At 47.9% G+C, this 17,740-nt stretch overlaps 1 protein-coding gene across 1 annotated transcript in view; it reads right to left on the bottom strand.

The window, feature by feature from the left end:
* Positions 1-15,998, bottom strand: part of nolo (ADAMTS-like no long nerve cord) — a 107,101-nt gene extending 91,103 nt beyond the window's left edge. Inside the window, exons 1-2 of the mRNA XM_017905639.1 lie at positions 15,978-15,998; positions 14,859-14,975 (exon numbers count right to left, since the gene is read on the bottom strand). Coding sequence (XP_017761128.1) covers positions 14,859-14,975; positions 15,978-15,998 — 138 coding nt within the window. The remainder of the gene's footprint in view (positions 1-14,858; positions 14,976-15,977) is intronic.
* Between the last annotated feature and the right edge of the window lie 1,742 nt (positions 15,999-17,740).

Here is a 17,740-nt window from a genome sequence, read left to right as displayed (position 1 = left end):
TTAGAATCAATATTCGTCGAAGGACAACGATATACATTGTCGTGTTGTCTTAAGGCGGCTTCGACGTTCTTGGAACCCTGGCGATAATGAAATCGATATAAACAGTCCAGAGCCGCGACGAGCTAACCGTATTTCCTTTGACTTTAGGAGTTCAGTTGCGTGTTATTGTTCGCCGCGCTCGGACGAAGCGGCTCGGAAGTGTGTGAGTGCCTGTGTTGTTGACCATGGTCTTCGTTCCAGCCATCGGAGAGAAAGGTATTTGCTCGACAATTATATCGTATTTCTTATTTCCTATAATTATATTATATTCGTAATTTAATTAATTTAATTAATTCAATTAATTCGCCGAATGCGCGTGAACCGCGGGTATTTTAACCTCGAATCTACAACGATATTTACGGGGGTCGAATCGAAGGCTTAAATTTAAATCGCGACCTGCTCTGTCCCCCGACGGAAAAAGACCTAGGTCTCGTCGACGCGAATTCCTCGTTTCAATAGCGAACACGCGCGCGATATCGGGAAATTTTCACGGTTCGCGGCGCGAATAATCAAAACGCTGCGCCCGTTGTGTACACACGCTCGAATAATTTGTCCTGTTTGGACACAAAACACCGATTTGACGACGCTTTGTTTCGCCGATACAAATACCTCTGCCTTAATTAGCATTATTCGCGTTACGTCCAATGATCCTCTGTTTCCGATAACGAGATTTGTCCGGCTTCCCGTACACCCGCGCGATATTTCCCTCGGTGGAAATATCTTCCGTTCATTCGTTCAAGATCCGAGCGAAATAGTCACGCTACACCCGTTTTATCTCGTCGTCGATTATAACCACGAGATCGATCGGGAAACGCCGACCCCCGATTACCCGCGAGACGTAATTTTCGGTCGCGTATCGCCATTTGTCCGGCACGTCTGATTAAATGCCCGAGTCTCGTGCTTTTTAGTAGAACGCGTGGCAGCCGATATTATACCGACTAGCGTTTAAATAATGGTGTTCGACGTTTCACCGTGAAAAGCGAGACCGGGGCGAGTGCCGGAAGAAAAGAGGAGAAAGAGGGGACGCGGGGGTGGAAAAAAGGCGGAGAAAGGAGGAGAAAGAAAGAGGAAAAAAGGCGGAAAATAGAGGAAAAAGGAGAAAGAGAGGGAGAGGAGTCGAGGGAAAGACAGACCCCGTAGGTTAATTTAACTTGTTCCCATCGAGACACGCTCGGTTCCTCGAGGAGCAAGGGAAAAAAATCGCTCCACGCCGGGGTTAATTTGTAAGCGGTGCTTCGGTTCAAGCCGGAATCGATGGCGGGCATGAATTCGCGGATGCTTGAAAAGCAACGGCGGAAGGCCGGGGGTGGAAAGGGGCGAGGGAAAAGGGGGTTTAGAAGTCGTCTCGAAACACAGTTTGCCGGTGGCACGGGGGTTATTACACGTCAGTCACACCTCTCTCAAAATTGCGAAAGTTTTATAAGACACAACGATCCTCTCGTCCGATTACGTCCCACGCGACTTATGACCGGGACCTTTATTATTGCGCCGAGTAGTCTCGTCTTATATTGCACTGCGAAAAACAAAATTGCTTCGGGGCCGGGCCTCGAGGGTGGCTTTTCGTTTCGTGCACGCTTAACAGCCATTCGATCCCATTACCATTCGCTCCCTCCATTTCCGCCAAAGGCCACCGCGGCCAACAGGACGTCGTCGCGTGGGCTGCTTCCGGTGATTGTCGCGCGGAACGTATCGCGTCGCGTTTATAACAGAAATGGCACGCGTTGCGTTTCCTTCGCGGATAATATGCATACGAGATCTCGCGAGAGCGGACGAAACGGGTTAAACGTTGCGATCGAAGAAAGGTTTGTAATTCGAGGAATAAATTCGAGTGCCTCCGGTGACTGGTAGAGATTTGCAAGTCTTCCGGTTCTCCCGGAAGTCGTTATCGTATTCGCGGGGTAGGTTGTACGAGGACAGAGAGAAATCGTTAACCGCGGGCACGGTACGTCGCCGAGCTTTAAGATCATCCAGCTCGCAGTCGATATCGTAGGAAATCGAGACGTCGCGAAAAGTGGTCGCTTTACAGCGTCGCTATTGTTTAAACCGTATGCATATTTATGGAGCAGTCGCGCACAGAAATTGGAGAAGACGCGGCAGACATCGCGAGCATACGTCGGACAGGTTTATCGTTCGGGGATATGGAAAGAGGGAAGCAGGGAGTAGGATGAAAGAAAATCGGTAGAATCCAATGCAGCTCGAAAGTGTCACTACCACAATGGCGACGGAAACGAGACCGTGCAAACGGGGAAACGTCATTCGAGTTACGATGACCTTTAATAAAACAATCGGCTTAATCGTCTTCCATTTTTATTCCGTATAAAATTCGACTCGTAACTTGTACTCGTAACTTCGCGGATTCCCCGGACGGGAGCTGTTTAACGTCGTTTAATATTCCACGATGCTGTAAAAATTGCTGGAAGAAGTTAATAACCGGCCGCGCGAAATTCCATTCGGAAACAAATCACTCGACGCAACGGTCGTTAATCGGAGTAGATCCCGGGCCGATTTTCCGAAGCTCTCGATAAGTAACCGGAATCGTTTCGACTCGAATCGCATTGGATCGCGGTGGGAAAAACATTGGACCATTGGAAACGCAAGGAAAAAGCCGGCCTCTCGTTCCCGTTAAATCAACAAATTTGCGCCGTTTCCGATGCGCACTGTGCCGAATTCCAATTATTCCGTTGACCGGTGGCCGCGCGCGCGCGCCTCGCGAAACTATTACATGGCAGATGTAACGGTGCGAATCTGCTCCCATAACACGGCCATTTCGCTCGGCGAATAGTCATCGTGCGTGGCGTATAATTAAACGGTCGGGGTCGGGGCTAATGAAAATTTGGAAAGGAAAATGAACGCGATCGGTAGGCCGGTCGGTGGTGCACGGCGGCCGAAGTGGTTTCGACGCGCGGATGCGAGGCGGTCGCGAGAAGGGTGGGGCCAGAGGGTGGCGATATAACGGCGTCCAAGTTTCGTGGCAAGCGCCGCGGTCGGATGAGAATTATTCAAGGATTTTCCAGATAATGCAATAACGTAGCGGCGCGCACCGCCGTGAGAAATTAGCGGCATGAATTATGAATGAGACCGACTTCGCCGGCCGTTTATCTTCTTTAATGTTTCTTGGCGTCTTTCGCCGGACGAGACTACCAACGAGTGTGTCGTGGAACTCGTGATTTCTTACCTCTTTCTTCCGTCGCTTTCGGCGCCGAGTCGAGTCCCGGCGTCGAGCCTGCTGCAAACGCCGGTATCCCAAACGACGGATCGGGGCTTCGATTATTTTTACCGAACAGGCGGAAGGCACGTCGGTGGGACCTTAATGGCCGTTCGTTAACGAAATTACACAGTCCGCGATTCGTGGAGCAGCGAATCCCACGCGCGAATAGGAAACGGCAAGTGCCACTTGATTCTTACCTTCTCCCTGCCCGACCTCGTTCCACCATTCGCGTTTGCCAAAAATACGACAGATCGATATTCCCTGGCCCCAACGGCGCTCCTCTTCACCGGATAAAAGGACAGAGAGCGCGCGATTTCCCCGCGAGTTTCCCTAAACCGAGTTGTCCGCTTTTCTTCTTCCCCTCTCGGACGGTCGTAGACCTCCACGCGGATTTTCGTCGTCTCGTGGAACGATATTAGTCCGAGTGACGATGATTTCGACGCGACGACGACGGGGCGACCGCCATTACGCATGGACGTAAGCAGTAAGCCGCAGTCACCTTTGAAATCGAACACCCGTTAAATGCAATTAGACAATTAGCCGGGGACACGATGGAGCAGCTATTGCTTCGTCGACGCTTTTCACCCTTCCGCGCGCGTCGAGAGCGGCACTAGAGGCAGTCGACGAAAACCGCGTCGCCCCGACGGCCACGATGAGATAGGAATGTTCATTGTCATAGCACGCACGCCTCCCTGTCCGTGGGGTGTTCCACGATCGCCACCCTCCACTCCATGCATATACTTTCTTTGTGGTCCGACCGTTTCTCCCCTTTCATCCCTCTCGGCGTATTGCAACGAAAACCTTTCCACCGTCTCTTTGACTCTTGCGCTCGATTCGACTTTGCCGAGCTCTCAATTAGCGCCAGCCACTACCACTTCCTCGCCGACAGGTCGATGCACTTTACACAAATTCGATAATCTTCCCAGTGTAGCCTTTCGAGATTGCGAAACGTTTCGTTTGAAGACAGGATACGAATTTCGGGGGAGAAAGGACCCGATCGTGTCAGGATTTGTTCCGTTTCTTGGTGTCTTTGACACATCCATGTAGGACTATAAAGGATATACTTGCACGAATAGAGTATGTTGACTCGTAGTAACACCTGATCGTGTCGATCGTTCTACTTATAAATGTCTTTAAATGTAAATTGTCGATAGGTAGAAATATCGTTGACTTCACTAGGCTGTAAGACATGTCAGTATACACTTGTCTATATGAAGAATAAGCACGTGACATCCTAAATTCATATTGTAGGATACCAAAAGAAATCGCGAAGCGGCTATTGCCAACAGAAAGAAATTGTAAACCGATCGATATCTTCTAGAAGAAAATCGAAAAGTTATTCTATATAACAAAATTAATTGGCTACTGTGGGCGTCCATAGGCGTTTAGAAATTTTACGTTTAATTGTAAACCGATCGATATCTTCTAGAAGAAAATCGAAAAGTTATTCTATATAACAAAATTAACCCCTTGGCTACTATGGGCGTCCATAGGCATTTAGAAATTTTGCGTTTGTGACACGAAGGGCGCCCATAGGCGCTCGGCGTAGTTTAGCTTTCTGACACGGAGGGCGCTTGTTTTCACAAAAATGGCGCACATCGTAACTCAATTCCTGCCGTATAGTACGGCCGTTGCGTATCAAAATCTGCCATAGTCAAGGGGTTAAGTTGCTCGGCTCCCTTACTGGGAGGTGAAGCGTAGGTTAAGGAGAGCATAAAAGCGTGGTCCTTGACAACCAAAACAGAGTCCTTGGAAATCGGTTGTGACCAGCGCAAGCGTGAGTCGCTTGGTGTTGGAAAGAGAGTCTTAAAAGAGTGCGTCATTGTGTGTTTTCGTTTCGTTATCTTGCTGTTCTTTTTCTAACTTAAATCAGTTTACGAGTTTTCAGTTTGCGTTATCGTGTTCTTCTTCTTTCGACAATTTTCGGTGTCTCAAGACCAATATTCGCCATCCTACAACATTGATCTCGCGTTATTGTCCTAAACCGGTATAAGTGACATTTAATTGATTTTCAAGTGACCTTTGAATCGAAGCTGTCGACTTAGCTTTGTAGAATACGACCTCTATAACTTTCAGCTGACTCACAAATAGCTTAAATGACCTAAATCACATCGAGGACCTACGACACGATCTTAATAACCGTCGAATAGCTTTCAAATGATCCTAGATGCTAATAACAATGTTAGAATATCGTTCAACATTAATTTCGTCAATCTTCTTTATCCTGCTACCCAGGATGCATCCGTTTCCGCATATATGTCGGTGTTAAAAATACAACTCGATTATGTAAACCACGATACACTCGGAACGCACATAGTTGATAAAATGTTGAAAAATCGCGGCTACTTTGGTCCGATAAACGAGAAAGCTGAATTTTCCAATAATTACGGTTATCGTTATAGTTCGTTTAATTTCTCTTCGAAAGATGCTCGTGCACGGCGTTATCGGTGTTCCTCGTTATCGTTTTTCACCCTGGCGCCGTTAATCGCGATTAGTCGCTCACACGATCGCTCATCGAGGCGTGTTTAAACGTTCGTCGAATCTTCGCAAACACGCATACCTGTCGGCGGAGGGAACTGCTTCGATGGCTATCTCTCTTCAATTTTGCCCATTCATTCCGCGACTCGTCGATGGTCCCTGGCTCGCGCGAGAGCAACAATGATTAATTCGCGATGTCGGGTTAACGGTAATTTATTAATCCGGTTAATCACGCGGTGCTTCGCGATGATCAAACGGCTCCGGCCCTTGATGCGTTACGGAAAATTTAATCCAATAGCTCGCGTAATTATCGTCTTTCGATCAATCGCTATTTACGCGCCTTTGAATAGAAGGATCAGACTATCGCAGTCGCGGCCATATACGCGGAGAGCATCGTACGATGCATAGACGGAGCACGAGTATCGTATTTTTCTCCACGTGTTCGTTCTCTACGTTCACTCGGGAGTGAGTCAATGGGCGTCTGTTTTATTTCTTCCTTAGTAGCGTTCTATGACTCGTGAACACTCGGATACCACTTGCGCCAGGCCCTAATAAGGAGACATAAATTATCTAGCCTAAATGACGAAGAGGGACATCGGTTAGAATTATTTAAACATCCGCCATTACCGAAAGATATCGAAACTTCTAAACACCCCTAACAATTATAGAATCAATACAGAAGCACGCAACCACTATTTAAATGCTACCGCAACCAATCAACAGACCCGAATCCATAAAATACACGTAGATAGGAGATAGACGGGAGTCAAAATCGGAACATCATGTCAAACACAGTACATTCGATCTAACACGCGCGACTCACTGTATTATTGTGAAATGAAAATCTGCGGAATCACGATTGAACTACCCTACGTTCGCAAAAAGACATAGGCATCGTTCGATGAATTTTTCCCATAGAAAAATCGGATAAAACTCCACGATGAAAGGCTCAATAGCGAAAATCGTTCTTAACACTAGATTTACGGAACCTGTCAATTTGACGGAAGGATTGCTCCAATTATACGATGGTAACAGATTTAGTTAACTTATATTAAGACTGTTAACCCTTTGCACTCGACGACTTTTTCGTTATAGAAAAATAGTAACTCAAAGACTTTCTGTCATACAATCGACGATATTTTTAAAATAGTACACGAGAAATCATATGCAAATTAAGACGTAGAATTATTTTTCTTCGACATTCCACACGTCGTTAGGTAATTTTATATTTGATATATTAATTAACGTCGATCTTTAGAATCTGATTAAATGGTGACTGAGAGTCACCTCTCGAGTGCAAAGGGTTAATATAATATATAATTGTTTTTAAATTAAACTAATCGTTAAAGAAAAGGCACGTGGTTTCCTTTATCTGTCAATTTGACAGGTGTCCTTAGAAATAGGTAGATAGTCCGTAAACCTAGTGTTAATCAGCGTTATCTATAGAATTAATCCTTCCTCATCCAGGACATTTCTGTTGCCGGATTCTTGGAATTACTTAAACGTGCTTTTTCGCGTTCGTATTTCACCCCGATTTTGCTATAAGTATTCAGGTCAGTATATATTTTTTTCCTCCGTTTCCCAGTGACACGGTATGTCGCGGTACACTCTCATTCCCTTTCATACACCTATTTTTTTTTATTATTCTCTTTTTCTATTTTGAATCGTAGGTAATGAAACCTCGATGTTCGAAATAACAAAGGCACGGTTTCGAAATGATGCAATATGAAATACGAACGATGCGCGATCCGATGCGACATTTTGTTTATTCGAAATAATCGCGACGCGTGCATCCGCGTGTCGTATATTATTTTAATCCGTTCTGGAAACGCGGGGCGCGGTTTCGTGCCGGGGTAAAAATCGCGAGGAGGCCCCGTTCCCAAAAATTGCACGACGTCGTTCGACGATAAAGCAATTACAAGTTCCCCGAACAGTTTCAACGCGAACACTTTCGCGGGGGCGAAACAATCGTCGGCCACGGACAACTATTCCCACTAATAACCATTCTGGCAATTATCCAAATAATTCGCGTTAACACGAAGCTCGTCAAGACTTTCCGGCAACTTCGAACTTTCGGCCCGGGCGAACCGAATAGAATTACAGCCAATCGAACAATCAAGCATCGTAATTGCTTCCCCACTTCTCGATATTCTTTCGAAATTCCGCGCTCGTTCCACGAATTACGCCCATCTCGGCCTTCATATTCCGTATTTCCATATTCTCCCTATACTAGCGCGAAGTTTCACCGATCGCGCGCGAGACAAACCGGATATTCGAAACTCCCGTGACCGTGCTTCAAGAACGACGGCCGACTGACGCATGGATCGTCTCCATTTCAATTACATCTTTCTCCCTTTTTCCACCCCTGCTGCGCCACTTCGATATCCGTATTCCTACGGAACGCTGCGGTTTCTGGGGCGAATCGAGTTGCCAAATTTCGCCGAGCTTCGCCGCGACTTCGCTGATTCGGTATTCGCGAAAGGAATCCCCGGAAATACGCTCGGCGCAGACGTTATTTCGATACCGCCGCGACATCCTAATTCGAGCGTGCGCCAAGGGTTGTTCGCGAACTTAGTTTTACCGCTCGTATCCGATGCAATCAGAAGAAACACCGGCAGATATTCCGGATGCGGTATACACGATTTCCTGTACCCGCATATCGCCTTATTCGCCTTATCTGCTCGCTCTGCCAATATCAAAGGTATTTTTATATGCGCACGCGATACACGCGAGAGACGCACAGTTGTCTTACGAGATCATTCCATTGTTCGCCGAATTTCCCTGCCGGGCCTCCCTTTGGACCCGTGCAGTCGGCGAGCACGGAAATCTGATGGAACGCGCGGTACAGAGATGCAATTTCTTCCGCTTCCGAGTGGAATCCATCGATTCCCAATGATCCTGCGTCTTCTAGTCGATGTTCCCACTGCCAGATTTTTGTTATTTAATGCGGTCGGGGCGGTTTTGAGTAAACCGTACTACGGGGCCGAGTCTCTGCCGCGATAGTCATTCAAAACTGCCAGCGTTCATTTCTGCTTAACCTCTTGCGCTATTTTCACGAGTCTGGCTCGTGATGAAAATTTTAGGCCAAACTCGAATATCACGAGTCTGACTCGTGATCAACACTTCGGGCCAAACGTGGATATCACGAGTCTGACTCGTGATCGGCATTTCGGGCCAAACGTGGATATCACGAGTCTGACTCGTGGTCTTAATCTTGGGCCAAGTATGAATATCTCGAATGGGCTCGCGGCTATCTCGCACTCGGTCATAAGATACCGTGTTTCAAATTCCGACACTTGGGCTCCATCGTTCGACTCCTTCCCCGACCATTTAGACACACGGGTTTGGTACGACTTTTTCGAGTTTCAGTGTAATGCAAGGGGCTAAACGCGATTTTCGTTCATAGCGACGCTGACAATGAGGACGTAAAACAGTCTACCACTTAACTTGGGACGTGAGGGTCCTAGGGCCGCAACGGCAAGCACATATTTGTGTTTCTCGGCCATAGAAACGCGTTTACGTGGGACATATCTATACGACCCTTAGCTCTATTCATCGATCGCATATATACGTTTCTCGGCCAAACTGATGGCTTCCACAGAAAGCATATATGTGGCGCTCGTTCGCCAAGGGTTAACACGTTAAATGTCACGCCAATTTTACATCCGATTCCGTTCACGCTCGCCATGTGGGCCTTTCCGGGCCATACGGACCGACGAGGCCCGAACGGAAAGTCTAGCGCCCGTCTCTAGGCACCGGTGTGGCGTTTAACGAGTTAAATTAATCCTCGTCCTCAGCTTCCGCTTACAGATCGACTGACGACGTCATTCCGATTATTAGCATCGCTAGCGGGGATCTCGATACGGATCGATTGGAAAAATTCGAATTCGTGGGCTCGGATATTAGCCAAGTTATGTTTTATAGCTAATGGAGAACGGAACAACGTTCCACCCTTATAGTAAAATTTTATTTACCATACGTGTGTTCCGCGAATTTTCCTAGTCGAATACTAAGCGCGGTCATCTTGGAGGATGCGGGATCCAGATACAGGAAGCACGCCGTGACATCGAATTCATAAATTCCGATTTGTACATTCAAAATGCGATAAACGTTAACCCCGCGTCCGGTGATATACGCGCGTTAAGCCCGAGCATTCTAAATTCCTCGCGATCCGCTGTTCCGACCCGTTGCGGGGGATGCAGCTCCCATCCATCATTCCGGCTGTTAGTCTTTTTCGCCCGCCGCGGATTCGGTCATTGAAACAACCCGACAGGTTATCCCGAAATCGGAGCAGTGCCTAACCGATATTCGTCCTCGTTGATCCGGTCTTGAACCTCGGATTTCTCCGACCCAGTCTACGCTTGCGGGCACCCCGACGAGCGTCTCCTTCACCCCCTTTACGGTACACCTATTTCGTCTCGTCCTTCGCTATTTTATTTTTTCTCCCATTTTAACGCGTCCTTGTCGTAAACCTGAGGATGATCCAGTTTCCCATCTCAAAGGCAGCGCGTCATCGATGCCCTCGACATCGATAAAAAGCACGCGACACGGACCAAGCGATCAGCGATAAAAAGATCACCGTAAAACACACCGTAGTCGAGGTTCGTGTTTCTCTTCCGCGAGGGGTCGATGGGAATATTCGCGACGCGATCGAGGGCGAATCGCGAGCAAGTGGCAGGCAGTTGGGCGAGTTTTACGCGAGACGCGGAGGACTTCCGGTCGCGCTGGGAGCGGAATAAAATCGCGGGTAAGAGGTGCAAGTTGCGCGTCAGGGGCGCACCAACCCCGAGGGGTGCCACGGCTATAAAACCGGTCGCGTATTTTCCTCGACGCCACGTTTCGAGAACGCGACGACTACAGCGACGGCTCGTGCCGCGACTTCCGGTCGCCCCGGCCTTTAATCGCGGTGAACAACCTTGTAAAGTTTACGTCACTGGCGACAGAGTCTGTCATGATTTTCGAACGAACCACTGGACTAGCTACGATTTTTATTTTTGCGATTTCTTCCAGCTCTGTTTATACTCCTCAACGTTTCCACGTTTATCCTCCTTTCCGCTTCACCTTCTCTCCTACTCTCCTCCTTTCACCCCGATTAACGTATGACCCCGAAGCCTGATCGAATCGATCTCCGGGGGTAGTTTTTGAAGAGGCTTCTCTTTACGCGAGGGCAGCGGGATAGAGGCCGGGAAGTTTTAATTCATTTTTCCAACGAATCGAAAATTGCTGGAACAACGACTCTCGTTCGAGGGGTCGAAAGTTTGCCCGTCGGAAGGGCGAAAATTGTCGGGCCGACCTACATACGGATCACGAGTGTAACCTCTCTGTTTCCGCCGCAATTGTTTCGCGCCAGTGTGTTTTTAATTAACGCGCTACCGCTGTAATCGTAATTAACGACAGGGGGATAACGACCGCGGGACAGGATCGTTTGTCGCGGGGTCTCTCGTTCTTCGCGTGACACCGGCTAAGAATTACCCGCGTTTACGAAGATTCTAATTATCCATCTTCGCTAGCCTCGCCGTGGCATAACTTCCAGGCTAATTACTCTCGGGCCAAGATTCGTTGCGCTGCGCGCGCTCCCTCGAGCGTCGCGACGCCGCGACTGCGTTCGGAGACGCGCCATTCTCGCGTTCTTTATTTCACCGCGACGACGTCGTAATCGACGAGGCTTCCCTTCGAAAGAAAAATTCTCGTCGACTACCTCGCGGCGGAAATGTAACGCGATGGAAGCTCGGCCAAGTTGAACCTCGCAATTTCGCCATTACGTTTTTATTACCTTCCGGTTCCGGGGAAGACGCGGGATTACGCGTGGAAACGCTTGGAAACGCTTGGAAACGCTTGGAAACGCTTGGAAATGCTTGGAAATTTCGCGACAGGGGAAAAGGAGGTGGCAGAAGAGAGGGATTCTGTTCGCTCTTAATTTACGCGCATTCGACGCGGGGATCGAGGATGGACGCGTTTAACTTTCGTGTTTGCCGATGCATTCACGGACGCTCGCGGGAACACGCTGGCAAACACGGCGCGAACATTTTTCCGGGATTATCGAGTTCGCGAGTCCTCGAAGCCCTTCGTGCGGTTTGCATATTATCAAAGTTGCAACGACGAGATATATTCTTTAGAAACTCCTACCCTCTCGGCGTTTATTTAAGGATCAAATATGGAGTTTGGAAGATATCGAGTTCCTTCTGGACCCGAGGTAGAGACGGGCACGCTGAGATGAACAAAGTTCATCCGAATTAAAATCTTTTTTCTTAGCCGAACTAACACGATCCCGCGGATAGCGCGCAGCAGCGGAGTAACGAGGTCGCTGTTACTTTGGAAATTAATTGAAATTAGATTCGATCGCGCGGAATTGGACAGGTTCGCGGAATCGCACCTCCGACAGACACGATTATACACTTTTGAGGAGGAAATTACGTTCGCTGTACGGAAACTGAATTTAAGCTTGGCGAAATCGCAGCGCCGGTAACGAAGTTACGAGCGAGATTACCGAATTACCCCGGCGGATCGCAAAAGTGCGCTCGATTTGACGAAATTAAATTTAAATCCGCCGACTCGTGTTTACGATATCAAAATTACATCCAAGACGGATAAATTTCGCGAAAGTTCGCGGAAATGATGTATCCGAGCGAATCGATTGCACTCGGGAGGGTAGAATTAAATTCGGAACGGCGGAGTCGCGTTTGCGGTATCGAAATTGTCTGACAGGTCGGAAAATTTCGTCAGCGGGGTCCCAAAATCCGACGAGTGTCTCGAAATGGCGGAGAAATTACAGCGGGATTAGCGAAATTAAATTCACGGTCTCGAAATCGGGCTAGCGGTGGTGAAATCGCAGCAGAGATAACGCGATTACGATAAAGGCAGCGAAATTACGACGAAGTTGGCGAGATCGCGACGGAAGTTCGGCCCGACCGATATTCAAACCGCGTCTCGTGTCCAAGAAGGAAATACGAAGAAACGTTACACGTGTACCGACTGCGGCGCATCGCGCAATTCGCGTCTCGCTTTGCCGCGAACTCGCAACTAGGCCACCTCCTCCACCTTGGTTGTGTATTTCCCGAAGCTCTCAAGGAAAGTGGAAATTCCTCGAGGAGGCGAACCGATCGCAAAAAGACGCCAGGCGTTCGGCGCGAGGCGTCGCGACGAGTCTCGCGATCGGTCGTGCAAAAACGCAACGGCGCTTCGCGACTCCTCGGAAAAACAGTAATTACTCGGACAGGTCGAGTGTTCTTCTTCTACGTTTACGCGAAAGTACGTGAGAAAAACCGACGCGTCGATGGAGCTGCGAAGATGGCGACTTGTGCGATTAATCGCGGAAAAAATGGCGGCCAAATCCGATGCCAAGTGAAAAAAGAAATTACAATAGCATAATCGCGCGATCATTAACAGCGAGTTATCTCGAAACACGAATATACGCGGAACTTAAAAGGGTATAGGAATTTAGAGAAGGCTAGAAACGCGCGAGGGTGAACGTCCACGCGAAAATACGTGACAAAAATGAACGCGTCGATGGAATTACTAAGATGGCGACTTGCGCGATTAATCGCGGAAAAAATGGCGCCCGAATCCGACGTCAAGTGATAAAAGAAATTACAATAGCATAATCGCGTGATCATTAACCATCTCGCGACGGTGCACCTCTACCATACTTCGCCATTTTTCGCGACAGCGCGACTTGTCATACTTCGCCACCATTTTCTGTTTTGTCTAATGCATGTACCAGTTTTATTTTGAGTTCGTTATTGAAATTAATAGATACATTTCTAATACATATTATATATATATCCCTTTGCACTTAACGATTTTTTGGCCAAAGAAGGATAGGAGTTCAAAGATTTTCTGTTGCAAAGCTGACGATATTTTTCTGAGCATTGAATAAGAAATCGTATGATAATTAACACGTAGAATTATTTGATTTCGATACCTCGCACACCGTTACATTATCTGAAATTTGACATATTTATAAATATCCAGCTTCGAAATTTTATCAAATGGCGACTGTAGGGCGCCTCTCGAGTGCAAAGGGATATGTATTAATAATTATTAAGTTTACATATTAGTAATACGTATTAATATAATTATGATTTGCCGTATGCAGACAGCATCAGTCGCTGTAAACCAATAAATGACTGCCGTATATATACGGCACCCGTCGCGAAAGGGTTAACAGCGAGTTATCTCGAAATGCGAATATACGCGGAATTTAAAAGAGTACAAACATTTAGAGAAGAGCGAGAACGCGCGAGGGTGAACGTCCACGTGAAAATACGTGATAAAAATGGACGCGTCGATGGAGCTGCTAAGATGGCGACTTGCGCGATTAATCGCGGAAAAAATGGCACCCAAATTCAATGACAAAGGAAAAATGAAATTGCAAAAGCATAATCACGCAATCATTAACAACGAGTTATCTCGAAACGCGAATATACGCGGAATTTAAAAGGGTATAGAAATTTAGAGAAGGGCGAGAACGCGCGAGGGTGAACGTCCACGCGAACGATTCGCGAGCGGGTTGCTCGCGTCGTTTCGCGACTGCGTCCCGGAAAAAAGGGAGGCCGAGAGGAGTGCGTCCTCTAACGTCGTCTTGAGATTAGCGCAGGCCAAGCAAGACGCCGGAAGCCTCCGTTGACGAACTGCCGGCTAAACAGAGCACGAAAGGCCAACGAGGAGGCGGAGTAGGAGACGTCGCCAGGCGTAAAAGACTTTACACCGATGTGCACCGTGTGTTTCGTCCGTGGTGGAGGGAGAAAAAGGGAGAGAAAAAATAGAGGGAGTATAAAATGTTAGCAAAGGCAGAGGAAGCGCGTTGCCGAGGTTCAGCATGGGTGTAACGGTTTCCGCGACCTATTTCCGGCTGGCTGGCACGAATAAAGGTGTTTATTTTTCCTGCAGCTCCAACGACACCCTTCTCCCTTATTCTTTCGCAAATCCACAGGTACGGGCATGCAGACGACTGAAATGCACACGCCGGTCGAATGCGCGCGCGTGTATTCAGAGGGACGTTCCAGCTCTCGAACGAGATTGATGTCCGATTTCGTTCAAATTCCACCACGGGGTAGAACCAACTTCGAAACTCTGTCCGAGTACGAAGGGTTTCGAGGCCCGTGTAGGAGAACAGCGTTCGTAATTAAATTACCTGGTCTCCCGAGTCCGTATCGAGGTTGTTGTTGGCCTCCGAGACCTCTGAAACATCCTCTATGATCGACTCCCCGATCGTACTGTTCTCGCTCACCACCAGGCCCAACAGATATATCTGCAACAATCGTAAATTCGTATTAATACGAATTAATACGTACCCGAAAATCCCGCTGAAATCGTAATCAACCGCAATTACTCGAATCGGGGCCCGCTGATTTAAGAGCAAACGAGTTTCCCGTGCTCGTGACGACGTTCCCGATTCAATTTCACCCTTATCCACTGGCTTTGTCAATTTTTACATCCGCGCGCACCGCGAAACGGCGGTTAAATTTAACATTTAACAAGACTGACCGCGATTCTTGGAAAATATCGAGGTTTCGGTGGTCGGAAACCGCGAGTTCGTCGATCGATCACGCTGCAATGGAAGAAAAAGTAGCGACCGGTGTTCTGTCGTCGAAACAAAGGGTCGCCACTCGTGGCGGACAGGTCTGCCGGTGCAATTTAATTGCAGCCGCACTTCCGGCAAAAACGGATACCCACTTTCTGGTATTACCAGAGCAAGGAGGAACTTTTACGAGTGCAGGCCACTTTTTTTCACCGTGCTACGTCCACTTCCGAATTTCGTGCCGTTCAGTTTTCCGGCAGATCAGAGGGATCCATATCCTTGCATCGGCCATTGTTGCCGCGCCACGCACCCTCGCCTATGCAACCCGCGTTGCATCCTATTCGACTCCGCTGATATTTCACCGGTATTCCGTGTATCGTGGAACTACGCATATGTAATCGAAAAATTACGGGGTCGAGAGAAAAATAACCGAGGCCGCGTTTTCATTCGCGAACGTTGGATTTTCGGGGTTGGAAATTTGACAGACGTTTATTCGGTTGTAGCCGGAATGAGGGGATATTAGGGTTGCAGGAGAAATGTCACGCGAGGCCAAGTCTAACGCACGCCGCGCGTTATTAGCGATAAATTCAGACGCCTAGACCGCCCTGTAATTAAAGGTTAACGATAGGCGCCTCGGGCCCCTAGAAAATGAACTCGTACGGCTCAGGATTGGTACGCCGAGCCAAAGATATTCCTGGCTCATTGATTTTACGATCGTGACGTTGTGCTTACAGGCTTGTTATTAGTCGGCATGGCTAGATTTCGAAAATTCCTTGTGGTTTTCTCTTAGCAATCTTCTTCCGTTTATTAACCTTACATATTTCTCCTTGTTCCGCTCGTTGTTTGAACATGAAAAATCCTCGAACTGGGATATTTCGAATAACGTTGCAACGGAATTATGCTTCATTAACGATACTTGGTCGAAGAGAAAGCGAAAGAGGGCTGTGCACTGTGGTTTCATTGGTCACGTTCTCTGCACTTTGCGCAAAATTCTGGGATCGTTAATTAGGCCACAATGGGATCATTATAGTTACGTAAACGAAGTTCGGCGTTTACTCGCAGTCGTACAAGCGGTCATTAAAGGGATCGAACGAGGAAGTTTCAAAATATTCGGAGACTATAATTCCCCGTGGAAATTGATCAAGTCGTAATACTTGGTAGGGGCTCCCTATTGAAACTGGGAAGTCATTATTCATCCTACGATCATTATGATTAGCCAATCGACCACCTATGGCGTTCGCCGGCGGACCCGTGGCGCTGGCCCCTGGGAAAAAAAGGCAGAAAATTATAGCGATCGAGACCGGCGATCGATTAACCGATCACCGTTATTATCTGCCTAGTAATACTCCTTTCTAACTATTCCTATCGTTTAATCGCGACAAACGCCATCGACTTGGAAGCAGTGGTTCGTATTAAACTTAATCTATCCTCGCGAAGATCAAAGACCAAGCCTATACTGCTACCTACATTACGGATTTCGCTCGAGCCACAAGGATAATAGCTGATTAAACCATTAACAATGAACGATCATGGAGACAACTCGTCACGGTCCCTGTTTATCGCCGCCATTATCATCCATATACACGTTTCCTCACTCGCGTTTTTCCATTCCCAAAAGAGACTATAATTTTCGTTCGTTTCGCTAATAACACCGGAAGTGCCAATACTAATCGCAAGTGCCTTTGCCTCGTATTGCCTAGACAACGTGTCACTGCCAATTTTCCCTAGTATGCGCTTCCGATAAACGAACTGCTCGGGCAATGGATTAAATCGTTAATCCGACGACGACAAAAATGTGCGCGATTCCATAGAAAATTCCGTGTGCGAAAAATTGATTAATCAGAAATAACTATGGTACACGCATTCCAAATACGCCATTTCTCTCGCAAGCTCGCCTTTGTCTTTCCTACCTAAAACCGAGAGAGACTGGACAAGGCTGTACCAAAGCTAACAAAGACACAAGGTACGGAGACGCCGGGGAAAAAGAGGTGGCTCAGGGGCCTAGCGTATGCGTGTCACGCGCCCGGCCATCGGGTGGACAATAATATCGACGAATAACCAAGATCGCGACTGAAATACACCGGTGAGACCGGTATTCGATGGCGCATCGGAACGAATCGGCTCGCTCCTGGAAATTTATGCCCGACGCGGTGCGACTAACGAGGCGTTTGCGTTCGATACCGTTTAATTCTTATCTACCCCTCCGTCGCCACCCCTCCGCTTGATTGGCTCGCGTGCCGCGCCTGGATTAACGCCGTCGGTCCACATTAATTCTGGTAATTAACTTAGTCTCCCGCCTCGACGCGACCTGAATCGCCGCGCGTCGACACACACTTTGCCAACTTCCTTCGTGGCCGCGATCAAAAACTGGCCTGGTAATTGAATCGATCGCGGCTCGATTAATGACCCGTCGCTCCTGTTATCGACTTTCCTTAACAGATCTGCCCGGTTAAGGAAACTCTACTTCTTGCCGGGTTTTAACGTCGATACGGCCG

Source organism: Eufriesea mexicana, unplaced genomic scaffold (genome assembly GCF_001483705.2).
Source record: "Eufriesea mexicana isolate 0111107269 unplaced genomic scaffold, ASM148370v2 scaffold4231, whole genome shotgun sequence".
NCBI classification, from domain to species: Eukaryota; Metazoa; Arthropoda; class Insecta; order Hymenoptera; family Apidae; genus Eufriesea; species Eufriesea mexicana.
Note: the sequence above shows the minus strand (reverse complement) of the source record. Positions and strands in the feature narration are given on the sequence as shown.